This window comes from Danio rerio, chromosome 17 (assembly GCF_052040795.2).
Source record: "Danio rerio strain M-AB ecotype USA chromosome 17, GRCz13ab, whole genome shotgun sequence".
NCBI lineage: Eukaryota > Metazoa > Chordata > Actinopteri > Cypriniformes > Danionidae > Danio > Danio rerio.
In genome coordinates, this window is record NC_141037.1 from 50,287,649 (window position 1) to 50,313,697 (window position 26,049).

Genomic DNA, 26,049 nt, shown 5'->3' on the forward strand with positions numbered 1-26,049 from the left:
ATGACTGCTATTAGTCGTATTCCCCAACTTGCAGGCATCTGCACACATAGGGCTCAACCTGTGCAGTGCACATGCCCTTTTTAGTCTTGGATAGAAAATGCCATTCCAAAATGATCAAAAGTGCCCCCGCGACGCGACACAACCTCCGTCCAGCCCTTCAGTAGGTGCGCGACAACACCGGTCTTGAGTATGCGCGCTCAACCCCCCCTCGGCGCTTTACAATACGCGCGCGACTACACAGCTGATGACAACGCGCGCAACAACACCGCTATTCAGTACGCGCGCGGCGACAACACCCACTTTAGGTTCGATCATTTCCATCTTTTTTCATCTCCGCTACTAGCAGCACACACCATTTCCGCATTACTGGATCTGTAGCGACAACAGACCGCAAAGGATTATGGCCACGCCTGGGCTGATGGAAAATGTAGTTTCAGCTACCTCCCGTTCGCTTCATTCGCCTGAGCAAATTTTCTCAGAAGACCTATAGTTTTACCGAGTCATGCGACTTCGGTAATATTGAAAAAAATTAATATTGCGGTATGACGGTATTTACAATACCGTTACATCCCTAAAAACATAATAAATATTTAAATAGGTAAATTTAAAAGAGTTTTTTAAATATTACTTGGTTTAACTGACCCAGTATGGCAAATGACCAAGGCCCAATCCCAATTTTAATTTATAACCCTATCCTCATGTCTACGCATAAGGCGTGGCCCTTTAAAAGTACTGTAGGGATGGAAATATTCCCATAAAAAATGGGACAGCTCAGCATAGTAAGTGTTTCTAATTCATTCATATGGATATTGTGCATAATGCACTGCATCAGCATTGATGCTTATCTTCCCTATAAATGGACTGAAAACCCTGGCTCCACTGCGCTCTCAACATGCCAAAACAAACCACAGCATCTCTCATTTTTGTCAGTTAGCTCTAAGCACTTGCAGTTAAATATAGAACGCCCGATGTCATGCACTCCAGCACAAAGAGCTTTACAAATATTTGTGTGTTTTTTTACAGCAATTTCCGAGTATGCATTTTTTGGTTTTCATTATAAAAACAGATGTTTTGTGAAATAAGTCAGCAAATGATCAGTTCTTGAATTTTCAATGTCCCTGTTTTAAATATTATGCAAATATATAGATAAAATGTGATCAATCAACACAATCTCACGACAATTCATAACTTTTTGATTTAGTGGCTAATTCATATGATCTAATTCGTACAATTTAGTACGATTTGCTCATCACCCAATGACGGCTGGGGTTAGGGGTACCACGCCTCCTTTTTAAAATCGTGTGAACTCGTATGAATTCGTACAAATTAGTCACTAAACTGGCAAAATGTAAAATACTTATGTTTCTTCATGAGATCAGGCTGGTTCAGTCAAACATATTAAAAGATTAAAATGGGTAATTTAAAAGAGTTTTTTTTTTTTTTTCACCTGTGCAACAGTAGTGGCTCATCTGACATTACTTGTTTTAACTGACCCAGTATTGCAAATGACCCTGGTCCAATCACAATTATAATTTAGAACCCTATTCCTAAGCCTATGCATACCCCTATGCCTTCCTTTTGGCCCTTGAAAAAGAGTGTGTAGGGATGGAAAAATCTCCATAAGAAATAGGATATCTCAGTGTTTTGAATTCATTTATATGGAAGAAGTTGAGCGTAATGCTCTGCATGAGTCACAATGCAAATCCTCTGCATGAATGAACTGAAAACACTCTCAACATGCCAGGAGAAACACAACATTGCACCTCTCATTTTTTATACACATCGCTCTGTATGCCTGCAGAAAAAAAAAAAAAAACATCAACTCTGTGCTGAAAAAGTGCCCGATGTCTTGCGCTCCAGTGCTAAGTGTTCAAACAGGTTGCCTAGCAACATAAAAAGCACAGCTCACTTTTTAATTGTCAAGAAAATGTCTGCCCTTACCCCTAAACCTCCAAGCAAAAGAGAATCGTGATACCCCTACCACTTCACATGAACCAAGGGACTGAGGTTTAGCAATAAGTAATACTTAATTTACACCCCCATATAAACTTGGTTTGGATCAACATCAAACAGGATTTTACTGTAAACAAGCCAAAAGACTTTATTGAATGAACCATTTTTGCTTGCACCACGAAAAAAAAAAAAAAAAAAAACTATGGACGGTGTATATATATAGAGATATGCCTTCTGTCTGTGTCTATTAAGGGAAACGCAATGCCACTTACTTTTCAGAAATGTGCATTTTAGACTTCCTTAGGTATGCCATAAAATTACACATTTTACAATGCGCCGTATTTTAGTTTCAAAGAGTTCTGTTTAAGAAAGTCTTTCAACAGCATTCTCGTTTTTGTATTTAGAATTTCTCTATATAATTTTAGTCTTGAGCTAAAATAGAGATCCGAACTAATTACTCGACCGCATTCCAAAAATAAGCTCAGCATCTGAAGAATGCTCCCGTGTTGCATGCTAAAGGGAATCAACCGCTGGAGCAGGACTGTTGCGGTTTTCTCTTTGGCCTTTCACTTCACACATCTGACTGACCTCAGAGCCAAAAACTTCATTGATACATTGTTGAACGGGCTATCTTTGAATTCTCATTACTGCGCTACATTACTACCGTCTAATTACTACACCACATGCGTGCCCATTTAAACAGCTTTTTTCTTCTTCGTGAGAATGCTGTTTTTTGTCTTTTTGCTGCTTGCTTGGGTCTTTTTAGTAACAGTCCCCTCAGGTTGGCTCTTCGCAGGTTTCTTCACCTCTTGTCCATTCTTTTTAGTCTTCTGTAACCAAACATTGGGCTTTGTCACCACTTTTGGTTTCGTTTGAGGTTTAAGTGGTTTGATGTTCTTCTTCTCCGGAGCTCCTTTAATTGACTGTTTGGGTTTTACAGTGGACGGTTTTACAGGGGCTTTTTTATCCTTCTTGGATTGTGGCATTAATTTCTTATGAGCGGGAACTTTCTTTTGTGTTTTCATGCTCACGTTCACTTTCTTCTTGTTTTGCTGAGTTGCCTTCTCTGACTTCTCTTGGCTCATTTTTGCTGTAGTGGTTTGGCCTGTTTTTTTTTTCTTTGCTGCAGATGTGCTGGGTTTGGCTCTTGTGGGCTGGCGCGTGCCCGGTGGTTTAGTGGGCCGTATGATCTTTTCCAGTGGGGATCTCGTAGGTGTTTCACTTATGCCAAGCACAGTCACTTAAAAAAAAGACAACATATTTAAATCAGTCACTGTATCGGTCAGTTTATCAGTTTATCAGTTTGTTTGATAATCTTCATTTCATGAAATAATGACAAACAATTAATGGGAATAGATATAGTAGACGGACAGATATACAGTAGTATATGTTTTATAAATAGATTAAATACCAAATCATCAATTTTGTTACACTATATGCATATTTGTATATATATATATATATATATATACAGTTGAAGTCAGAATTATTAGCCCCATTTTAATTTTTTTCTTCTTTTTAAAATATTTCCCAAATTATGTTTAACAGATTCAGGAAATTTTTACAGTATGTCTGATAATATTTTTTCTTTTGAAGAAAGTCTTATTTGTTTTACTTAGGCTAGAATAAAAGCAGTTTTTAATTTTTTAAACACCATTTTAGGGACAAAATTATTAGCCCCTTTAAGCTTATGTTTTCTCGATAGTCTACAGAACAAACCATCATTATACAATAACTTTCCTAATGACCCTAACCTGTCTATTTAACCTAATTAACCTAGTTAAGCCTTTAAATGTCACTTTAAGCTGTATAGAAGTGTCTTAAAAATATCTAGTTAAATATTATTTACTGTCATCATGACAAAGATCAAATAAACCATTAATATAAATGAGTTATTAAAACTATCATGTTTATAAATGTGTTGAAAAAACCTTCAGGGGGGCTAATATATATATATATATATATATATATATATATATATATATATATATATATATATATATATATATATATATATATATATATATATATATATATATATATATATATATATATATATGTATGTATGTATGTATGTATGTATGTATGTCCATTTCTCAGTGAATATAGCAAAACAAAACCGTTTTCATTAAATAAGTTTGGTCAAAAAAAAACAAAAAACGTTTTAAATTCAAATAAGGTCTTGCAAACTACAAGATTTCAACTCAAGTTTGTTGAGATGATATTTATTTAGTTTTCTCATTTCTCCTTCTTTATTAAACCTATTAGACACTTTTCACTAACATATTCACTGGCATGTATTTAGTGTTGTGGTAAAATATTTCAATTAACACGAGTTACGCAATTCAATATTTTTATTTTTTTTTAAGTAACGAGAGTTTTAAAATAATACAAATAATGCATTACTTAACAAAATTAGGTAATAATATTTGAGTTACTTTTTAAAAATGTAATGAAATTTATTAAAAAATTTATTACATTTAGTTTAGTCATGTTAAATTATGCACTTAATGAAAGAATGTGAGGGAGGTAACAGACAAAAAACCAAGATAGCAGGCCAAAACCTTTCTGCAATGGAAGTATTTATACGCTTCGAAAAAAAAGGAAAAGTAAACACTTTACTAATAAGACAAAAAGTGCACAAGTAGCAAACACATTGCTTTACTTTCATTGCTTTAACTTTCATTAATCTATATATATATATATGGAACTCTGGGGTCAGGACCTTGTCCAAAGATAACATTTTCTTAAATTATAATTTTTTTGATTTTTTTCTTAAGGTGAATAAAGGTTATACAGTGCACACTTAATTGCAGAGCTCCTCAATTTGGGGAAAAAAACACCTTTACATTCCACAAGAGTTCAAGCCTCATTCAGGTGAGAAAAATTTACTCAAAAGTAATTTTAAAAATAAATATGAAGCATTACTTTCCTTAAAAAGTAACTCAACTAGTTACTTTGTTTAGGGGAGTAACTCAGTATCGTAATTGGATAACTTTTAAAGTAACTTTTCCCCAACACTGCATGTACTAGTTCAAGTTTTGGCTCTGGTACTAACTAATTGATGTAAATACACAGAAACCCTATTATATAGCATCTATTTGAAATAGAAATTGATAAGCCAGCCTTTTTTGAGTCAAAGCTTATTCATAAGTAGCTCCATAAGCTGAGATATTATAATAGAGATGGTCAAAATGTCAATAAACAGATTGAAATTAACATTAATTTTACAATATACAGTCAAATGCAAAATTATTAGCTCTTCTCTGAAATTTTTATTATTTTTCAGACATTTCCCACACGCTTATAAATGCTGGGGAATTAACTTAAGTTGATCAAACATGAAATAATTAAGTCGTCTCCCCCAAAAAAACTCTATAATTGTGTTGCTTTAGCTCATTTTATGTAAGTAGTTTGAGCAAAGAGCAAACATCATTTTTTTGAGTGCAAGTGACATTTAACAGGGCAAGGATATTTACATAGTATTTTTCCGATATATTTGTTCTTACAGAGAGATTTTTATTTTGTTAAGTTTGGGTGGAATTAAAATATAAAAAAATAATTTAAAGTTTAATATTTTTAGCCCCCCTAAAATTGTTGTTTTAACTGGCTACAGAATAAATCACTGTTGTCCAATGATTTGCCCAATTAACTTACCTATTTACTCTTATTAACCTAGATAATACTTTTTTTATAATAATAATTTAATTTACAGCAATTTAAGCTAAATACTAGCATATAAAAACTAGTAAAATTGCAAAAAACTAGTAAAATATGTTGTTATGGCAAAGAATAACTAAATTTGTTATTAGACATTAGTAAAACTATTATGCTTTAAAGTTTGTTGAAATAAAAAACCTTCTTTAAATAGTCCAAATATTGTCCTATTCTAACAAAGTTTTGCATTCATGTGATAGCATTTATGACTAGTTCCAGGGTCACGGAAGTCCTGATAAATTTAACAGTATAACAAATGTACACATTTTTACATGCTTAGTCAACACAAATCTTTAAAGATGTTGAATATCCTTACGTTCTCTAGGCGTAAATGGCACTTTCTTCCCTCGGACCTTTACAGGAAGTGGCTTGTATTTGCATTTACCTGGAGGAGCCCTCCTGTAAATAAAAGACCCCATTAAATGTGAACAATGCAGGCCTCCTTCATCACCAGGAGAAAAGAAATGTAGAAATGGGAAATTAATCAACTTGAATGCACTAGGCTTGTCATGATACCATTAATTCATCTTACGATACTATACCAGCTGAATTATCACAATACCAAGTGGTAATGTGATACTGTAATTCAAATTATAAAGAAAACTGTCAGAAATGCTATATTTATCATGTTATAATAGGCAGTGCTTAATTTTGAATTGCTAAGTCCCGTAACAGATTGGGAAACAGATAAGGTATGTTACCCAAGGATGTAGACGGGGCATTGGATGGCAGAGGGGTGTCACTGACAAAAGTGAAGAAGGTTGGGGAGTCGAGGAAGAGAGTGAAAGTGAACAGCTGAGAGGGAAGGAGGGCAGTTGAGGAGAGGGATCTGTAAAATGAGGTGCCAATGAAATGCTGGATCCAGATCTGGAGTGCTCCGTCTCCAATTACGCCCTGATAGTAGGTCTGCTTGAATATAAATCAAGCTTAATTTCTATCATTTTAGACAGGGTCAAGCTGGGCTTGGGCTTGCACGGTAAATAAACATTGGATGCATTTCGCTTAGCTCGAGAATGTAATCAAATCGTTTGTTGCGACATAAAAACCCATCCCAGCAAAGGTGAAACAAATGGAGAATTTGAAAATAACAAATTTTGACTGCGGTCAGGCCAGCCGCCAGTTCAAAAAGAACGGCCACTGAGGAATTTTGGCGGTTGCTCATACACTGAGTATTATGGTAGAGCGCTATACAGCAATGTACAGCAAACTGACAGGGAAGATTACGTGGTCAATCGCTACATTGAAACCGCTGTCATGGAAAAAGATATGAATGTTCTTGACTTGTGGAAGATAAACAAACAATCCTACCCGAAACTTGCTAAATAAGCCAGATCAGTATGCATCCTGGCCAGTAGCAGCAGCAGTGAAAGAGTCTTCAGTGCTGCTAAGTGAGCACAGTACTGCGCTAAAGCTATCTACAGTGGATTCAATAATGTTCCTCCACATATACACACAATCTAATCTTGGAGAGTAAAGGATTTTTAAACTACAAATTCAAGAGTTCACACTTAGCTGATGATTGATAGTAAAGCTAGTTTGGCGTGCTGTCCCGGGAGAGAGCCCTGAGCTTATAAGATCCTCGAGCCCTGGGCTCCCTCCCGTTGCAACGCGAGAGGGGAGTTTGAGCTCAGGTAGATCTCGATGACTCCCCCTCTTGCTTGTTGTAGATAAGTGTCGGATATGTATGCTGAAAGGTGTACTCAGAGTTTAGCTAATGTATTTTGATTAATTGTTTAGAGTGCCTTTTTTTGAACTGTGGGAGGAAACCGAAGCCCCCCGGGAAAACCCACGCGACCAGTGGGAGAACGAGCAAACACCGCACATAAATGCCGTCTGGTTTGGAAAGGAATTAAACCAGGGGCATTCTTGCTGTGAGGCAACAGCGCTAATCGCTGGCCACCGTGAAGCCCGTTTGAAAGGAGGGAAAGTAGGGTTGGGTGGGGGGTTTCTTCAAGACGAAGATATTCAGATGAGGAAAGTCTGGTTATTTATAGTGAGTTAAGGATCGTCTGATAGGATAATTAGTCATTAGCTAAAGTTGGAACAGCTGTGAACAATCATAAGCACGTGATCCTCTCGAAATTTGTTTATGAATAAATTTGACTAAATATTATTTAAACCATAAAATGCATAATATATTTATACAGGCTAATGTTGGCATTATTGCTTTATTATTCAGCTTCAACATCACCTTAATGTCAGATTGTGAAGAGAAGTGGCGAAACAAATCCTGCAGAGCTTTTATCTTAATTTTGTTATTGCCAAATAAAAAGAATTTGTTTTAAATTAATTTGTTAAGAAAGAATTATTTTTTACTGGTGTGTTGGCCGATTTAAAGGTTAAGTGTACGTACCTAGGCCTAATCAGAGTGCCGAGATGTTAAAATGTCACAGAGGACTTATTTTATTTCTTTGTTCCAACTTCCAAGTGGCCTACAGCCTATGTTTGTTATGAATAAATGATGTTAAAACACATATAAACGACTCATTCTTGATAAAAGGCAAAAGAGCTGTGTGCATGTGCACATTTGAATCGTGATCCGACCCTTCGTATCTGAACATGCAGCTCAACTACTTGTTCAAGCTCTTGTTCTCTCCAAACTGGATTACTGCAACTCTCTACTAGCGGGGCTTCCAGCTAACTCTATCAAGCCTCTTCAGCTGCTCCAGAGCGTAGCAGCACGAGTGGTCTTTAATGAACCTAAAAGAGCACATGTCACTCCGCTACTCATCCGTTTGCACTGGCTGCCAGTTGCTGCTCGCATCAAATTCAAAGCTCTGATGTTTGCCTACAAAGTGACTTCTGGCTTTGCTCCTTCTTATCTGCTCTCACTTCTGCAGATTTATGTGCCCTCCAGAAACTTGCGTTCTGTGAATGAACATCGCCTCGTGGTTCCATCCCAAAGAGGGAAGAAATCACTTTCCCGAACTCTCACATTCAATCTGCCATGTTGATGGAATGAACTCCCTAACTGCATCAAAACGACAGAGTCACTCGCTGTTTTCAAGAAACGACTAAAAACTAAACTATTTAGTCTCTACTTCACTTCCTAATCTGCAATTGCCTCTCTAGATATACCACTAACAGTACTCAAAAAAAAAAAAAAATTACTAATGTTTTCCTTTTTATGACTTTACAGACCTGAAACTTGCCTACAGCACTTATTCATTGTTGCTCTTATAGTTGTGTAAATTGCTTGGAATAAAGGGTATGCTAAATGACTAAATGTAAATGTAAATGTTCGGCTGTAAACGAGTTCAGGCTTTAAAAAGAAAAAAAATTTCAATATGTACTTGTCGGGCTCGGGCCGAATTCTGTCGAATTCTGATAAGAAACCTTACAGGGTAACCTTACAGGGTTCCACAGACTATTCAAATAAAAGGTCTATTGTTGCACAAACGTGTGAGCATTTTAGTGACTTTTCTACATGCTACATTATCTATTGTAGATGTATTGTAGACCATTATTCACGATACTATCGTTTCAGTGACACCGGCTGTATTTTGCAGCCATAGTATCACAATACTACCATAATGCCAGTAAACCGTGCAACCCCAAAATGTACTGTAAACACAAGTCTGTGCGCATGAGAAGACAGTGACCTCCTACTGCTCCTATTACAAATGAATCTCTGTTTTGCTTCCACTTGGCTATAGAGAATATGAAACAGCTGGGATTGATGCTGGTAGGATTGAATTCAGATGTGCCTATAATCTCTGCAGTCGCAATTGCGCCAGCAGAAAGTCACTCTTGATTTATCCATCAGTTGATTATTTAAAACAGCTCATGCTTGGTTGTTTATATAGTATAGTCTTTAAATTTCATTTTTGTCATTCGTCTTTTACTAGATTCAGGCTGTTTTAAAGGCAGTGTACGAAGATAAAATAAAAGAGACACTTCCATGCATAGTATAGGATGTCACCATATTCTGGAGCTATCACTGTTTATGATCCGAGATAGAGAGACAATAGTAGATTTCCAGAGGTCTGGATGGAAAACATTTGGTGAAAGCATGCACCACAGATTCCAAGATTCCAAAGGGATATAAGAGCACATGATGCTTCAGCCGACACGTCCTGTGGTCCGTCTGTCTCCCAGCATGATGTCTTAACTGGGAGTTATCTTATATATTAGGAACGCTTTTAATTTGGAATTATGAGATCGTTTTGACCAAATTGGGCCAACTTTATATTTGCTTGGGAATAAATCCAAAGTTAATGAAATATACATACCTGGACGGATCCACGAATTTGTAAAGGGTGCCAAATGGAGACATTGCACTGGGGTAGGAGGTCGCCAGAAAATAAAGCTCTCCTTCAGGATGAAAAATAAAACATAGGAATGCTTTTAAAGCCACTAAAATGGTCTTAAAGAAACACTCCATTAAGAAATAAAATATAATTACAGCTAGCAGAGATTTAAATAGTTGAGTTTTACCATTATTGATTCCATTTAGCCAATCTCCAGGTCTGGCAGGAACACTTTTACTGTAGCTTAGCTTAGCATAAATCACTGAATCAGATTAGACCATTAGCATCTTGATCAAAGAGCTTCGATTAATTACCTATTTCAAGCTTGACACTTAGTCGCATTAATTAAAAAAGTAAATCGACATTCAGAACATATGATTGGTTTAATTTTTCCAGGTCAAATTTTTCAATTACTTTCCCTATCCTGTGTGGAGTCACGTGACCCTGCTTTGTCAAGACTAATTTATACTGATTACATTATTCTGACATTATACTTCTGCCAAGCGCACATGCACGGTCAGTACCCTCACACCTTAAAAAAAAATGTAACTACACGTCACAACGACACACAGCACAAGCTTTGTGATTGGCCGATTTGGTAGCGGTGACGAGGTGGGTGGTGTCCAATAAAGTGTTTAATAAAAGGGTTTAATGTCCAATAAAGACATCAAATGACGTTGATATTTATTTGATTTTAGATTGTGTTAGAAAGTGACCAAAATCCAACGTCGAGCCAACATCTTAAGCAACGCCATATTGACGTCAAATACTGACATTTATTCGTCAGGTATGGCAACTAAAATCCAACGTCTGATAGACATCATAGTGGTAACATCCACACAACGTCAAACTGTGACATCATTAGATGTTGATATTTGGTTGGGTTTAGGTTGACCGGTGGACATTGACATTAGCCTGACGTTGAGTTCTAACGTCAACCCTATTTTCATTTCCAAACAAAATGCAACGTCCCCACGATGCTGGGACACAACGTCAATCTGATGTCATATTGACATCTTGTGCCTGCTGGGTGTTTAAGGCCATTTCGGTCATCATACAGTAAACATCCTTCATCTTATCAGTAGTGACATGCATCTAAACAGTTTCTGGTTCATTGTGTGTTAAGATTTTGGACATCTTTTTGAAAACTTTTAATGCTTCCAAATAGTTTGCTGTCATTATAAATTGCCCATGTCTTGAAGTAGTTCATTATAGTGAATTACCTTCTATGTTCAATTTGATTGCACAGGAATCGCTGGACTGAATTTTCCAAGCCATATAAACAAAAAAAAAATAAATAAATAAATAAATAAAAATAAAGTAGTGACTGCAGGTTATAATCGTTCATTAATCGTAATCGAGTTAAAACGTTCAGTTAATCGAGATATTATATATATATATATGTATATATATATATATATATATATATATATATATATATATATATATATATATATATATATATATATAAATTATTATTTAATCATTGAATAACATAAATATATCTTAATAATAAGTTTAAAGTTAACATCTATTTTATATATATATATATATATATATATATATATATATATATATATATATATATATATATATATATATATATATAAATAAATATTTTGTCAAATAATTTTTTCGCTAAAAAGTACAGGTACTGTTTTGGCACTGTTTTTAAAGCATCAATTTAGCACCAGTATCCAAAATAACCTAAAACATTACTCGACCATACTGAATGGTGGGGGACACCATATATAAATCATAGACGCAAGCTGCGATGACGGCCCTTTTTCTCCTAATCTGCCTCAAAATCATTTTAAAATTGGGCAAACTTTGCATATTTTTAGCAAAAAGTAAGACACTTTTCTTCCTTCGTGGCTAGTGTGACCCAGATGTCTTTATGCATGCAAGACATCGTAAATTGTACAGCAAGTGTAAACGTATGAATTGGATATGGGTCACATGTAAACAGACAGGCAAAAAAATCAGATATAGGCTACAAATTGGAATTGGGCATTAAGACCTGGCAGTATAAACTGACCTTTGACTCATTGGATGGAAACGGCACTTTATTCGCACGTCTTTATGTGATATTCCACTTTTGCACATAAATTTAACTCTCTTTGGAGAGTTTCCATCATCTTTGGATGGAATAATAGCTAGCGATTTATGCTAAGCTAAGCTAAAAGTTTTTCCGCTAGACCTTGTGATCGGGTGAATGGATTGGCTGAATTAAAGTGGCTGAATTAAAATGGTAAAACTCCAATGTTGTCAGATGAGCCTTTGCAGGAGTAGCCTATAGTGTTCCTTTATTATCAAGCCTTGTGCACAAACACACCTGCTTCATCCTCAGCGAATGAGATGATAAACTTGTGGTGATGATTTATAAGGCCAGGAAAAGAGCAGGTTTTGGTGTCGCCCATACACACATTCTTTTCCTTCCAGCTCCCAGTTTTCTTATCCTCCTCCAGAGCCATTAATCGTCTGAGTGAGAACAAAGACTTCAATTGTCATTGCGTCCAGAGAAAACAATAGTGACAAAATGACCTAAAATGACTCTCGTGTGCTTTAAGTTTATAGTTATAGATTTTCCAAGCACCGAGAGTTGATTATGCACGACAGACGCATGATTTACTTTAGCTGTTCAATAGAACATCTGCTTCATTGTTTGATATATGAGTTGGTGCTGCTCACCCGCTCATAAAGTCTCCAAATATGTAGAGTCCATTGAGATTTGGTGATTCGCATCCTCTGTACACATAACCTCCAGTTACGGATTTCCCAACATGGTGTCCATAGGCATGTATCGGAAGGATATCGTCTGTTAAGACAAAATACTGTTGTGGGTTTTGTGTTGTGTTAACAAAAAGAACATTATTTTTTTTCAGTCTTTCATGCTATTGTCACCAAGTTTTGTGTGTCATGTGATCTAAAGCAATTTGGGTAGTTCATAAAAGGCTTCTTTAAAAGTCCCGTGAAGTGCTTTAAACACAAAGAGAGAGTGTGATATAGAGTAGCTCCTCCCCTTTTTAAAAAAAGAGCCAATAGTGTTTTGTTTGATCACAGCCGTGTCAGTGAGAGTGGTTGATCTAAAAAAAATGGATCAAATGAAAAGCAAATGTGAAGCGTCTTGAAAAGGGCGGGGCATGCCAGATACTAGAAAGCATTTGACTGGTTATGATGTGATGGAGTTGATGTAAAAAAATTGTTGGTCTATTTGGGCGGAAAAACTACAAGCTTTACATGTTTATATCAGTTTTATATATTTTAAATGTGAATTTTGTCACTTGAGGCACACTAGCTTATAGAAATCCTAAAAACAAATAATACTGGTAATAATTTCATCAGACCTTTAAATGAGATTTGAGAACTATTCAAAAGAGAAGAATTAACGTGTACAACATGAGTTTTTGCATGGATGTAATACATTTCCAGTTTGGGGAGAATCTGTTGTTGTAAAACAACTGAAGCCAATTATAAACATTGATGTCTTTTTATCTCTTTGGGAGCTTAAACATTACCATCAGTACTGTCTTCTTTTATTGAATGAAAGAAAAATAGATCTGAATGAGTAATGAATAAGTCAATTGATTTAATAAGTAATGAATAAGTCAATTTGATTTGAATAAGTCAAAGTGATTTTTCACTATTCATTTAAAGGAGTAGTTCATCCAAAAAACAACCACATTCGTTTCCATTTACCTAGAGTTAAGTAGTTTAATCAACTACATTTTAATAAATGTCTAATTTTAACAAAAACACAACAAGATATTTTGAAGGCATTGGGGGAGAAAACAACCATTGATATATAAAGTAGGAACAAAACAAACCATTAAGGTCAATGTCTTTTTTAAAGAATATTCTTCAGTATACATTTATGTACAGTTGAAGTCAAAATTATTAGCCCCCCCCTGTTTTTTCCCCCAAATTTTGTTTAATAGTAAAATGTTTTCAACACATTTCTAAACAGAATAATTTTAATAACTCATCTCTAATAACTGAATTGTTTTATCTTTGCCATGATGACAGCACATAATATTTGACTAGATATTTTTCAGGACACTTCTATACAGCTTAAAGTGACATTTAAAGGCTTAACTAGGTTAATTAGGCTAACTTGGCAGGTTAGGGTAATTAGGCAAGTTATTGTATAACTATGGTTTGTTCTGTAGACTATTGAAAAAATATATAGCTTAAAGGGGCTAATAATTTTTACCCTAAAATGGGTTTTAAAAAAGTTTAAAACTGCTTTTATTCTAGATGAAATAAAACAAATAAGACTTTCTCCAGAGGAAAAATATCAGACATACTGTGAACATTTCCTTGCTCTTTTAAACATAATCTGGGAAATATTTAAAAGAGAAATAAAAATAAAAGGGGGGCTAATAATCCTGACTTCAACTGTATGTATTTTCCTTTGTGATCAACAGGAAAAAAAAAAAACTCAGGCAGTTTTTAGTACAAGTAAAGGATAAGTAAATGAGCAGAATTGTAACCCTTGTGTACTGTTTAAAATGACTACCCTTTTGTTATGTTTGTGGCTGTTTATGCCTTATTGACTTCCATTATAATGACTTTTTTCATTGCAAAGTCATGACAGTAAAAAATGGCTAATTTAGCTCTTCTCAACAGGGAAAACCACCAACAATTAAGTACATGTAAATGCAATAAAATAATGTCATTTTAATAGAAGCCAATGGGGCAAAAACAGTCATGAACATAACAAAAGGGTAGTAAATTTGCCCAGAGTTTATTGTTGATTTTTTTAAAGCATTTTCCTAAAAATATGTGTCAAAATGAACACTTAAAATAAAATGAGACTGATTCCTGGAAGAATACATTGACAGACGAGTCTTCACATTAATCCTGTTGGCCAGCCTGAACACCTGTTGGTGAACTACACACCAGCAACTTCTTCATGATTCTGCTTCTTCAGCTCTGCACAAGAAAACTGGCTAAAGGGGAAATGGTTGTGCCCAACAGCCTGGTTTCTCTCAGTGTTTCTTTTTTTTTCACTTTCGTCAATTGATGAAGTTTTGTTCCTCGCCACTGTCTGCTTGCTTGGTTTGGGATGGATTTGCTCTTCAGTGTTAGGACTTTTAGCAGTGAAAATTAAACCACACTGAACTGAACTTCAACTGTACAAAACTGGTCTGAGACAGCTTCAGTTTACAAGAACTTCTATGTTAAGCTGCTTTGACACAATTTACATTATAAAAGCGCAATAGAAATAAAGATACATTGAATTGAATAAGATTTGTCACTAAAAATCATTCCATTTGCTGAAACACAGAGAAAATTGGCCAAATTAAGACTCAAAATCAAAGGTTGATTGTTCTGTGAACTATCCCTTTAAAATGATTTGAAAACCTCAAACTCCTCAATTCCCAGAAATCAGGAGCACACATTTATGGACTGACCAGTGGTATGAAGTTCTCCAGTGACCAGTTTCATTGAGCAGTAAAAAAAATTTTAAACGCTCCATTTGGTCTGTCACTTTCTCTGACTCAGATGTGTGTGTGAGTGTGTGTTTATTCTGTGATTCAGCTCACCTAGAGAAGAGTTCTGGCATAATTTCATATCAAAGCATTCAAAGCCTTCTTTGGCCCTCCATCCATAATTTCCTCCCTTGACAATGATGTCAACCTCCTCATACCGATTCTGACCCACATCTCCACAGAAGATTCTCCCTCTGCCGTAACGGGTAAGCGGATCCCCCCGATCCACCGAGCAGCGCCACATATTCCTCACACCATACGCGTAGACCTCTGGCTTTGCATCAGGATCTTTCCGAAAGGGATTGTCTAGAGGAATTCTATAGGGCTTCCCATCTATACTTCTGCCATCCACATCAATCCGAAGGGCTTTTCCCAGCAGTGCTGATCTGAAACATATTTGCATAGCAGCTAAAGCTTTTATGATAAAGTGTCTAAAAGGGAGGAAATGGAAAGAGTTTATCTAAGCTTTGCGATGCTCATACACTCTCATAAATAAAGGTATGAAAGCTGTCACTGGGGCAGTACCTTTTCAAAAGGTACACGTTTGCACCTAAAGTGTCCATTTTGGTATTTTAGTGTACATACGCTTTATTAGGAACACCTTAATAGTACCTCTTGCACACTGGTACACTGTGGTCATAAAGGGATAAAGATGGTCAGCAACAATACTCGGGTAGGCTGTGGTGTTGACACGATGCTCAATCAGTACTAACGGGTCCAAAAGTGTGCCAAGAAAATATCCCCCACACCATTACACCACCACCACCACCAGCCTGAAACGTTGATACAAGGTAGAATGGATCCATGCTTTCATGTTGTTGGTACCAATTTCTGACTCCACCATCCGAATGTCCCAGCAGAAATCAAGACTCATCAGACCAGGCAGCGTTTTTTAAAATCTTCTATTGTGCAATTTTGGTGATTCTGTGCAAATTGTAGCCTCAGTTCCCTGCCTGAGTGGCAATCGGTGTGGTCTTCTGCTGCTGTAGCCCATCTGCCTCAAGTTTCGATGTGTGGTGCATTCTGAGATGCCTTTCTGCATACCTCTGTTGTAACAAGTGTTTATTTGAGTTACTGTTGTCTTTCTATCAACTCAACCTTTGAAAGCAACAAGGCATTTGCACCCACAGAACTACTGCTTACTGGATAATTTTTCTTTTTCAGACTATTCTCTGTAAGCCTTAGGGATGGTTGTGCATGAAAATCCTAGTAGATCAGCAGTTTCTGTAATACTCAGACCAGCCCGTCTGGCACTAACAACCATGCCACATTCAAAGTCACTTAAATCACCTTTCTTCCCCATTCTGATGCTTGGTTTGACTGCAGCAGATCGTCTTGACCATGTCTACATTCCTAAATGCATTGTTGCTGCCATGTGATTGGCTGATTGGAAATTTGTGTTGACGTGCAGTTGGACAGGTGTACCTAATAAAGTGTGTGTATTAATGTACATATAGTACATAAAGATGCTTTTCCATTGCGTGGCACTGTATAATTTGTCATGTCTCAGCCCACTTTGGTCCGACTTTTGCTGGCTTGGTTTACATTTTATATTGGATTATCACTAAGGTTGAGCTACCTCTACTGCATTGACATCATCATTTTCTTTACAGGTCATCCCACCCATCACTTGCTGGAACTGTTTCTCTGCTATCAATGAGTAACATCTGGACCTCTTTTACTGACCACGATGCTCGCATTTCAGATGTCTTTTACTTGCTGTGGTATAGAAATAGTTTAGTCGTGTGAACCAACAGTACAGCAGTGGCTGCTGATGACTTTTCAAATATAGAGAGTTTGGTGTCTCGTGTTCCAAATCCAATGATGCTGGAAGTGATAAATATCTTGAACCTATCAGTGATCAGTAGTGTGTATCTGTTTTGGTTGTGGTGCAGCTCTCTGGAAACCTCACACAGACTTCACCCCACAAGATTAGGTACAGAACGCATTGAAAAAGCCTCTAAACACAAACTATACTGAACCGAAGGACACCATACCATTCAGAGTAAATGCGACTTAAAGGGCTCCTTTTTTACTTCTTTACTAGATATTAGACAAGTCTTTGGTGTCAGAATGTGTCTGTAAACAGATTTTTTAATCACAGTTTCTTTGCAAATCTTGTATTGTGGACATGATTATAAACTTTACAATTGAGACCTGTTAATACGTGCCTGTCAATCAATTTGGTGGCCTGGGAAAACTGCACTGCTATGTGCTTTTGCGGTCAGCCTCAAATTTGCAGGGATTCAGATCCTATTTTAACGTCAGGAAATATTTAAAAAGAGATTAATTGTGTGACTGTGAACCAATATGACCGTGAACTACGGTTGGGCGAAGTCGATCAATTTGGCATCATACGATATCTAACGTGAAACATCTCGATGGACGATGGCATCGTCGTCATGTAAAAAAGTGGGGAGAGGGGGCAGTGGGTGTTTAACAGAGTGCGCACAACGTGCCTAAAGAGCGAGGAGGGATCCGGTGGTGAGGGGTGAGAAGGGTGCACAACTTATTTGAGGACCAGGAGGGAGACGCGCAATTTCCGGGAGATTATCACTCATTTGCGGGCATCTGGGAGTCTCTATGCATTTGTGGGAGACTCCCAGAACTTCCGGGAGACTTGGGATGTCTGAATATCATGTTTAACAACTATAGTGAGATGTGATCCAGCTGTACATTCATGATAAACTGTTCTATGTGCACTGCTCTCTGGAGCTTAGACGGAGGCATGTCAGTGTGTGTGGCTGTGTGTGTGTGTAGGGTCACGTGATGTGCATTTTCAGCGGACGGAGGGCTGTTCAGAAATGCTAGGTGAAACACAGTGTTGATCATTTTCGTTCTGAAATGCCAGTTTAACACTAAGTCATATTAGTGTAAGCAGGGCCTAAGTATGTATTTTTCGTGAGAGGATCGGCGATGTCGGCTCAGCATCGTGTTGTCGTGTTGTTTTGCATGATCGGAGTAGTTAGGAAAACAAAAAGCCCACCCCAGTGACAGCTTTGTACCTTTATTCTGAGAGTGAACTAATTTACTACAAAAGTTTCAAAACTGTTCTTACCTGTTTTGGGCATTTCCAAACCTGCCAAAGGGGTCTCCTGCTTTCCCGCCATCTCCAGTAAATATGTACAAATATCCGTCTAGACCAAACAGAATCTGCCCGCCATTATGGTTTGCTGCAGGCTCCTCAATCTCAAGAAGAACTCTAAGAAAGAATTAGGGAAGGTAATGATTAAAATTGACTGCTATTCCGAAATTATTGTTAATTAAGGATGGTTCATCCAAAAACTAAAATTTACCCACTATTTACTCATCATAGAATGTTTTCAAACATTTACCAAAGTCATAGTCAGATTTATTGTCAATTCAGCCATATGTACAAGACATATAGAGAATCAAAATTGCGTTACTCTCAGACCCAAGGTGCCTAACATTAATATAACAAAGTAGAGTTTTAAGAAAAAGAAAATTTACAATATATACATAAAATGTGGTCTAAAAATATACATAGGTAATAAAATTTGTAAACATGATTTATGAGTTTCTTTATTGTAATGTGTAATGTGTGTATTTATGTAGCGAATTTATCATGTATCGCCATACACCCAATGTGCTTCACTATCATAAGGGAAGTCTCTCCACACCACCAACAGTGTGCAGTATCCACTTGGATGAGCCACAGGACAATAACGCCAGTGCGCTTACCACACACTAGCTATAGGTAAAGTGGAGAGACGGTGGTTGAGCAAATTCGGTGGATGGGGATGATTAGGAAGCCATGATGGGTAAGGGCTAATGGAGGGAATTTGGCCAGGACACCGGGGTTACAGCCATATTCTTTAAGAGAAGTGCCATGTGATTTTTAGTGACCACAGAGAGTCAGGACCTTGGTTTAACATCTCATTTGAAAGATGGTACTCACTGGCAGTTTGGTGTCCTCTTTACTTTTACTGGGGCATTATCACTAACACAGTCCACAGGTTAAGCGCCCCTGCTGGGTTCACAACCTCACTTTATTCTGTTAACCACTAAAGAAGATATTTTGAACCTGCAGATGACTCCAGATCTTCCGCCTTGTGTCTGAATGTCTTTGTGAGTAATCTTTGTGAATCTTTTGGAGTAATGTGATAGCTTTGTGTGACAAATTTCTTTAACCTCACTTCAGTTTTGACTTACAGATATATAGTCATAGTCAGTTATATGTGTAGTCATGTACGACTCAAGAAGCACCAAAGTTTTATAACGCAGGGGTGTCCAATGCCCATTCTGGGGGGCCAGTGTTCTGCAAAATATAGCTTCAACCCACTCTAACACTCTTCTCTGAATGTTTCTAGGTTAATACAGGTAGGTTTAATTATGATTGAAAGTGAGCAGTCTGACCTCACAGTAACCTGTTTTGTTTTGTTAACGTCTACATCTACCACAACCCTAAACCAAACCTACTTGTGGTCACTCCCACTTTGACCTCTCTGGGCTATAGCAATACCTACTTGGATGCTGCTCGTGCAAGTTGACAACAAAGTCAGTTTTCACTGAGATACTTCATTTATGTTGATTTGTCATGTGCCCAGTCCTTAAGGTGATTGAATGGCATTATTTTTGAGTGAACTGTTGATTTAAATGTGTATAACAGCATGAATCAAAACAACTCACCTCTCAGAATAGGGGTCTGCGATGTTCATGTCATGAGCTGAAACTTTCATCTCACTGATGCGAACTTTCTCCAGTTTTCCGTTAGTCAGAATGGAGTAGTAGATGTAGAAGCGCCCGTTTTTTCTGTAATTTGGATGAAAGGCAAGACCTAGGAAACCTCGTTCATCTCCTAGCCATGGCGTGGTCAACACCTCCCCGCTGATGTCCAGGAAAGGCTGCTCCAGGCGGCTGCCGTCTCTCAGGTAGACCCATACAAATCCTATCTGCTCTGCCACAAACATGCGGTGTGTGTCATCTCCACTGTGAATCATCAGCACGGGGTTCCTCAGGCCATTGGCTACTTCCGTCAAGCACAGCTGAAAGCAGCCTCTGGTGTCTTCCACCACCTTGCCCAGATTGCTGTACAGATTATTGTTACTCACAACATTAGGATAGCAATAGTCTTGGTCAGGGAGATTAATGAGGTTACAGAAATGCAAGGGGTCTCTCTCGCATGTCTCCTGCAGGGTCCGGCTGTTGGTTAGATACTTGACCACAGAATGGCACTTGCTGTGGAAGTCTGCGCAGTAGGAGGAACACAGTCCTGGCAGGTGGCGCACTGGAGTGTATGGGTCTTCAGCATCAAATAGGTGCGCAGCATAAGGAGAACACTCCTGCAAAATTGTACAAGTGAGAAAAATACATTTTCAGTAGCTTAAAGTGTCAAACCGAGACCAGTCTGCACGATTTTTAAAGTAGTCATGTCACAGATGTTTTCATATCTGGGGTAGCATTCTGTCGCTGCTGTGTTCACACTGCAACTTTGTCTCGGTCCACAAACTACGTCTCACAACCAAAAACATGCAAGAAGTGACATGGAAATAACGTGAGGTCATGTATTATATCTTTTGTTGTTAACTACATAATGAGAAAGAAGCCTTTAATGTGGTAGAAAATGTTCATAGTTTGCTCAACTGCCTTTTGAGGGGAATTAGAAATTTCTCCAACTTTTTCGAACTGGTTGTGGTAGTGCTCAAATGATCGAACAGACATGGATGCTTCTGACAAATTTCCACTAGTTTTTCCCTATTTTTCTTGTGTCCAAGTAGACAAAAAAAAAAAGCCTTTTCTCAACCTAAACCATGCTTGTGATGTTGTGGTCTATACCTTCGTAACACCTCCCTCAACTTCCTGCGGGTCTGAAGGCTGCTCTCTCATTAGCTGTAGGTAATCACTGATGTTATTTTCAATCAGAACACATTTTACACGACAAGATTTTGAGTTGCCATCAGCTCCAGATATTTATCATGCCAAATATCTCACGGGTCTTGGCGACTCATTTGCGATTCTCCAAGATTGCGTCTTTTTAGTTCACATGAACGAGCACTAATTCCGCGCATTTGTTGGCGCTTTATTTTATTTTTATTTTTTAAACCTGTCAGCAAGTTAAAATCGGGGCTAAAATTGTACAGTCTGAACTTGCCAATAGTTAATTTAAAATGAAAATTCTGTAACTAATCACTCACCCTCATGTCTTTTTGATCCCCTGCGACCCTCAGAAGACAAATCAAGATATTTTACAATAAATTTGAGAGCTCCCTCATCCTCCATAAACAGCAATGATCCTGAGATGTTTCCAGTAAAATGTATGTTTCTTTATTTAACCAGATAGAAAACTTGTTTAGATTGAGATCTCATTTACAAGGGTGACCTGGCCAAGAGGTCCGCAACACACGACTTATGAAAAATAATGATAATAATAAATAAAAAGTAAAGATGATATAAAAATACAGTTGAGTTATTCAGCTTTAGCTAATTACAATATGTTAAAAACACAGACATTGTGAAGTGGAATGTTATAAAGTTCAAAGCAAAAATATTTATTTGGGATAAGCTCACACATTTTTAGTTCAGACTGAAGAGTATACCAGGATAAGGAGGCAGGCGGCATGACATGTTGACTTCCGTCTCCCCAGACACTTCCTCCAGCTCCTCCGGGGGAATCCCAAGGCGTTTCCAGGCCAGCCGAGAGACATAGGCTGTACTCACACTAGGTGCAGTTGCCTCGAACCGGGCCAAAGCACGCTTGTCCCCCCTCCCGTCTACCCTGACGGCCCGCGCTCACACCACAAACGGGCTTCGGCACGCTTACGTCATCGCTGCTGCGCTGTTCAGTGAGAAGCGCTCTCTCACTCAGCAGCACAGTGGAGATTTCTCTAGTTATATCGTTTCAGTCGTTTGATATGCCGTCAAATATTTCGCCAACAGTCCTTAGGGATGTGGGGACACGCAGTCAGATATTTCGCCAAACAGTCCTTACCGTACGTTCACACCGAAAGCGGCAAGAGCGTCAAAGTAGCCGGAAGTCATTCATTTTCAATGAGAGCCGGCGACGATAGGCGGCGATAAGCGGCGAGGAGCAGCGCGGCGCGTCTTCGCCGGCGTGAGCGTCGAGGAGAGTTGAAATGAAGTCAACTTTATGGTAATGAGCTATAACGCGGTTTGGCGGCAAGCAATCAGAATGAAGACGTCCATCGCTTGATAGCAGTTCAGAGAACACAGACCAGTGAACTTTGGTTCCGACCACAGTTGTTCCCAAGGATTTGATTATTGCGGTCGCCGGATTTCCAATTATTTCAAAATTTTTCCTACAGGAACATACATTAAATAAGTTACTGGCGAGTTACTGATGTTCATTAGTGATATATAAATTTATCTTAAAAAAGCGGGAATCTCACGCGATGTGACAGTACAAAACAGTACTGCTGCTTCAGGATATTTCAGACATATGGACACATATTGGATAAATAGAGCAAAGCCACACCACACGCAACTTGATCTTCCATTGTTGTATGAAATTGATAAGAAGTGCACATTTTCACGCTAGAAACATGTTTTATGCAGGAATGTAACTGATATGCTGCAACGGCTCCTTTAAATATGAGATCAATGTAGCGAGTTTTGACGCTCTCGCCGCAGGAGCTGAAGGCAGAGAGCGTTGTCGGTAGGGCGGCCAGAGCGACCTTGGACGCTCTCGCCGCTTTCGGTGTGAACGTACGGTTAGGGATGTGGGGACACGCAGTCAGATATTTCGCCAAACAACACTTTTGGCGCTCATAATCATAAAGCCCTCGTGCTGCAGTAATGAGGAGGTCTGCTGAAGGCGCGCAGCTGTCGTGCAGTGAGAGGTTTGCGTCTTTAATAAACTACGGCAGTTTGCGTTCACTGAACAGTAAGAATGATTAATAAATCCATATGAAACAGTCACGTCTCGCTTTCAGTTTCGGGCTTTGGCGCGTTTTGCACTCACACACAAGCATACCGCGCCAAAGCCCAAGTGAACCGTGCTCAGGCCCACCTCTTCCAAACGGGCCAGGGCCTGCCAAGTGAAACCGTGCTTGAGCCCGATTCAGCGCACTCACACTTCTCAAACGATCCGGGAAATGGGCCTGGGCACGGTACGGATGGCATAGTGTGAGTAGGCCCTTAGTCTCTTCCCCGAGGCCTCTTACCGGTGGGGCATACCTGGAACACCTCCCTAGGTAGGCATCCAGAAGGCATCCGATACAGATGCCCGAGCCACCTCAGCTGACTTCTCTTGATATGGAAGAGTACACAGAGGCCACTTGTATCCGAGATCTTTCAGTCAAGACCATATGTGAGAGTAGGAATGTAGATTGACTGGTAAACCGAGAGCTTCGCCTTTTGGCTCTGCTTTTTCTTTACCACAACAAACCAGTACATCGACCGCATTGCTGCTGATGCCGCACCAATCTGCCTGTCAATCTTGAGTTTCATCCTTCCCTCACTAGTGAACAAAACCTCAAGATACTTGAACTCCTCCACCTGGTGTAAGGACTTTCCTCCAACGTGTTCCTTTTCTTGACTTTGCAATATCTCAGTATGGTTGCTGTCTATGGAGGACGAGGGAGCTCTCTGATTACATCTAAAATATCTTAATTTGCAATCATAGGGTGAGTCACCCTTTTTTGGGTGAACTTACCCTTTAATAGCCCCAGTCACAAGAGGTCACCTGTAAGTCTTTAATATTATTTAGTAGCGGTTTTCCCTGTTTCTATAGTGTTGCTTCCTGAAGACCTCAATTTTGACATTCAAGACAGCTCATCTTGGGTCAGGCCAAGTTCATATATTCAAGATTTTGAGAGCATGAAAACAATTGAGTGCTACAAGACTTGGAATAGATTTTGATGCCACCTCTTGCATATGATTCACAAACTTAGGCAGTCAATGCAACATTACATAATGAAAGTGTGCACTCCAACTTTTATAAAAACCCACCTGCCTGTAGCTTTACAATAACCCTTAGACCTTGATCGGCTTGTTCAGGTGTGTTTGTTTAGGGTTGGAGGGAATCTTTGCCGAACTGTTGCTTACCAGGACCAAACATGCCCAGTGCAGGGTGCCAATTGAGATTGTTTCTGCTTCAACCTTTTCAGGTCTTAGTCTGGACTCTATTAATCAAGCCTGTCACTTTTAAGCAAATAAATTGTTACACGGTAGAATAAGAATGAAAGGTTTCTAAAGGATACCACACTTAAAATGAGACAACTACCGAGTCTAACCTTTGTTATCAACAACTCTTTAATTAGCTGGTTCAGGTGAATTTTTTTATGTTTGGGGCTGAACTTTGCAGGCAGGACTAATTTTTAGCTTTAACATGCCTTGCTCTTGATAAGGTAATTACTATTATTAATATTATTATTATTATTATGCATTTTGTCTTATTTACTGGTGAGAAATAAGGATATAAAACGTTTAACATCAGCTTCTCATTGAGCCATTTTATCTGTCACATTATATAATATTCCACTTCCACATCTCACGTCCTTTCCCCTCCCTTAAGAAGAAGAAAAAAAGGCTGATATCAAATCAAATGTATGATGAGCAGTAATAAAATCAGTTTTGATAATAGTATATGCAGACACAGCTACAGAGATAAACAGCATGAGCGTGCTTTAAAAATAATTGCAATCCATTAATAGGCTACAACAACAAAACAGCTCATTATAATTAATAGAATTACCATAAAATACATTTTTAAATACAAAACATTATGATTAGGTGTTTTTGTTGTTGTTTTCTGATAAGAGTTTGTATTGATCAGCAAACTCATCATGATAAGATATAGATCAGCAATTGCATCCCGACTGATTTAAAAATGATAAGTTATTATTACACACCCTTTATTTCAGATATTAAATGTCAATTGTGTCATTATATTAAGGTTTGGACATTTCTTTGCTGTTGAATTTATAATGTTGTCATTTAGAGTTGTTCTGTTTTTCAGAAAATGACAACTGAAAAATAATATTGTCTACAAATGTTTAAAGGATTATTTCCACAAATATTGATTTGCCATCTTTAAAACGAGTTATTTAATGCACAAATGCGTTATATGACCATCTGTTTTTGTTTAAAATGTAGAATTAATGTCATCAGTTGTGTACAAAGTAAAACAAAAATATAGACTGTGCTTTAATTAAACGCTTTCTATAAAAACATATTCTACGTTTTTCAAGCTGTTTTTGTCCTGTAGCTGTGTATGTACAGCAGTTTAATCATTAGCCTACATTTTTCCGAAAAGTATGATTGCATACTGTACCTGACACATAATGTCCTTTACCAAATCACCGCACTTTGCATAAGCTTCTTCACCAATCAGGTCCATTATATCCCAGTATCTCATCGCAATATTGCTGTCCGTTTTCTGGTCGCAACAACCAAATTTCTCATAGTGCCTGCAAAACTCGAGGTGTGAAGTTGGTTTGAAAGGTGGCTGGAAGTCCAGACATTGGGGATGCGCTAAAACACGTCTCAAATAAGAAAAGTAAATGGTTATAATGAGTCCTTGGAGCCATTTGGTCTTTTTGGTCAGGAAACTTCCCTCAGGCCAGTTTGAACGGAGATGATTTAGTGAGTCCGGCTCTCTCGGCATTTTTGACGTGTGCTCTGGAGTAAAGGAGTGTGTTTGCTCTTCAGCGTAT

At 38.0% G+C, this 26,049-nt stretch overlaps 1 protein-coding gene across 1 annotated transcript; it reads right to left on the minus strand.

Annotated features, from left to right (window-relative positions):
- Nucleotides 1-2,030: 2,030 nt before the first annotated feature.
- Nucleotides 2,031-26,049, minus strand: hhipl2 (HHIP-like 2). Its single transcript, XM_087291039.1, has 9 exons — nucleotides 25,668-26,049; nucleotides 20,066-20,718; nucleotides 18,474-18,617; nucleotides 15,470-15,801; nucleotides 12,612-12,738; nucleotides 12,256-12,401; nucleotides 9,903-9,984; nucleotides 5,987-6,069; nucleotides 2,031-3,193 (listed from the first exon to the last, which is right to left on the minus strand). Exons 1-9 carry the CDS (start codon nucleotides 25,998-26,000, stop codon nucleotides 2,649-2,651), a joined length of 2,445 nt encoding a protein of 814 aa, XP_087147165.1. The 5' UTR covers nucleotides 26,001-26,049; the 3' UTR covers nucleotides 2,031-2,648.

Excerpts from the sequence above, each read along its gene's own strand:
- hhipl2 (XM_087291039.1), bottom strand. The coding sequence starts at position 26,000 with ATGCCGAGAGAGCCGGACTCACTAAATCATCTCCGTTCAAACTGGCCT. Across the intron at positions 12,739-15,469 it reads ATGCCAGAACTCTTCTCTAG|ACGATATCCTTCCGATACAT; the intron begins GTGAGCTGAATC and ends TTGTCTTAACAG. Across the intron at positions 3,194-5,986 it reads GCCATTTACGCCTAGAGAAC|TGACTGTGCTTGGCATAAGT; the intron begins GTAAGGATATTC and ends CTTTTTTTTAAG.